We start from the raw sequence: 2,067 nt of genomic DNA on the forward strand, positions 1-2,067 counted from the left end.
ATCTATATTGGGCAGCTAGGTAGCACAGTGGATTCAAGAGGACCTGAGTTCAAATTTGGCCTCAGACACTTGACACTTAATAGCTGTGTGACCCTGGGTAAGTCACTTAACACTCATTGCCCTGGAAAAAAAAAGAAGAAGATTTATGTTGAAGCCATGCCTGGCTCCTTCACTAAATAATTCTGCAACTCTGGGCAGGTTGTAAACCTATGTGAGTCTGTTTCCTCACCTGTAATGTACTTACTTATATATTGGCAAGACCTACTTCAGTGCACTATTGTGAAAATCAAATAAGGTATGTATGTGAAAGTACTTTGTGACTATGAAGCACTTATGCAAATATAAGGTGTGTAGTGGTGGTGGTAGCTGGATTTGTTATGGAAACTCATGTTTTAGCAAACTTATTCAGAATAAGATTTCAATAAAATGTCTATCACTATGTTATTTCTAATGGAGTACTAAAAAACTCCCAGCAGAGCCATCTGCCTTTGATGTGTAATTGCAGTATGTACTGTCAGTCCCATTGAGAGAAATGTCACCAGCCTTCTTAGAAGTTATAAGTCAAGCAACAATGGTCATTTTTTTAAGATTGGTGAATGTCTATGGATAGAGCACCAGGTTTGGAATCGGGAAGACCTGAGTTCAAATCTGGCTTCAGACAATAGAAATGTGACCCTAGGCAAGTCACTTAACCCTGTTTACCTCAGTTTTCTCATCTGTAAAATGAGTTGGAGAAAGAAATGGCAAACCACTCCAGTATTTTTGCCAAGAAAGTCCCAAATGGAGTCACAAAGAGCCAGACACAACTGAAATGACTGAACAACAACAAAGCTATTACAGGGGTTATTCACAGAATTACTGTTCCCTTTTCTCCTGTGGATAACAGTTTGATCCGCATCTTACAACAGAGCAAATGGCTTGCTGAAAATTGTCCCCAATCACAGTATAAAGCAATAGGTTGCCAAAGGTGTTTAAGGCTGCCAATGGCCTAGAAATAACGTAAGCAGCATGAATCTGATTCTTCAAGTCGCAACTAATTAAAAGGAGACGGGATTCAATCCGGATGATCCTCAAGATATGAAAGGGCAAAAAACATATGTAGAAAACCACAAGGAGGAGAACGGCCAGTCTTCGTGCTTTCTGCTTATGAGAGCTCTGGGTGTGAGGTCCTCTCGTGAGGTTGTAGATAATCATGATATAGCAAAGAGTCACAACCACTAAGGGTAAGAAGAAGGTGACTACTGTTAGAATCACATTGTACCATTTAATGGCAGGGAGGTTGTCAGAGCTGGTGAGATCAAAGCAAGTGGATCTATTCTTCTTATGAGTGGATGTGATCAAGAAGTTCATGGGAATGACAACCACCAAGGCAACGATCCATACTGCAGTACAGGCAACCACTGCCCATCTGGTTTTATAAATGGAAAAGCAGCTCATAGGGTGGATGATGACAAAGTAGCGGAAGATGCTGAAGCAGGTAAGGAAGAGGATACTGCTGTACAAATTGAAATGGAAGCCAAAGCGGATGAACTTGCACATGAAGTCACCAAAGATCCAGTCTTCATCATTGGCATAGTAGTGGATCAAGAAAGGGAGGCTGGTCAAATAAAGCAAGTCTGTACAGGCCAAGTTCATCATAATGATGGTACTGTTCTTCCAGGGTCTCATCTTGAAAATGTAAGTTGAGATGGCTATAGCATTCCCAGGGAAGCCCACCAGGAAGATGATGCTATAAATAGCAGGGAGGTACTGTTTCTCAAATAAGAATCTTTCATCTGTGCAGTTTCCAAAATCAGCCGGATAATTATGTGCATCTGAAGTATTAGCTAGATTGTCCCTTCCTTTATTCATGGTTGTCTTCTTTCATGGTTTAGGAAAATAACATTTATTTAGTCAAACAGTAACAATATATTGGCAAACAATCCCCTGGAAAGAAAAAAGAAAAAAAGAAAAGGAAAAGAAAAAGAAAAAAAAACACGTTAATGAGATGATAATGAAAACAATGATCTGCTTTTAAACCAAAGTTGCTCAAACAGTCTATATATTTGCTAGTTGTTTCTCCTTAGT

At 39.6% G+C, this 2,067-nt stretch overlaps 1 protein-coding gene across 1 annotated transcript; it reads right to left on the minus strand.

The window, feature by feature from the left end:
- Window positions 1–855: 855 nt before the first annotated feature.
- Window positions 856–1,851, minus strand: OXGR1 (oxoglutarate receptor 1). Its single transcript, XM_043991070.1, has one exon. It carries the CDS (start codon window positions 1,849–1,851, stop codon window positions 856–858), a length of 996 nt encoding a protein of 331 aa, XP_043847005.1.
- Between the last annotated feature and the right edge of the window lie 216 nt (window positions 1,852–2,067).

This window comes from Dromiciops gliroides, chromosome 3 (assembly GCF_019393635.1).
Source record: "Dromiciops gliroides isolate mDroGli1 chromosome 3, mDroGli1.pri, whole genome shotgun sequence".
NCBI classification, from domain to species: domain Eukaryota; kingdom Metazoa; phylum Chordata; class Mammalia; order Microbiotheria; family Microbiotheriidae; genus Dromiciops; species Dromiciops gliroides.

Excerpts from the sequence above, each read along its gene's own strand:
- OXGR1 (XM_043991070.1), bottom strand. The coding sequence starts at position 1,851 with ATGAATAAAGGAAGGGACAATCTAGCTAATACTTCAGATGCACATAAT.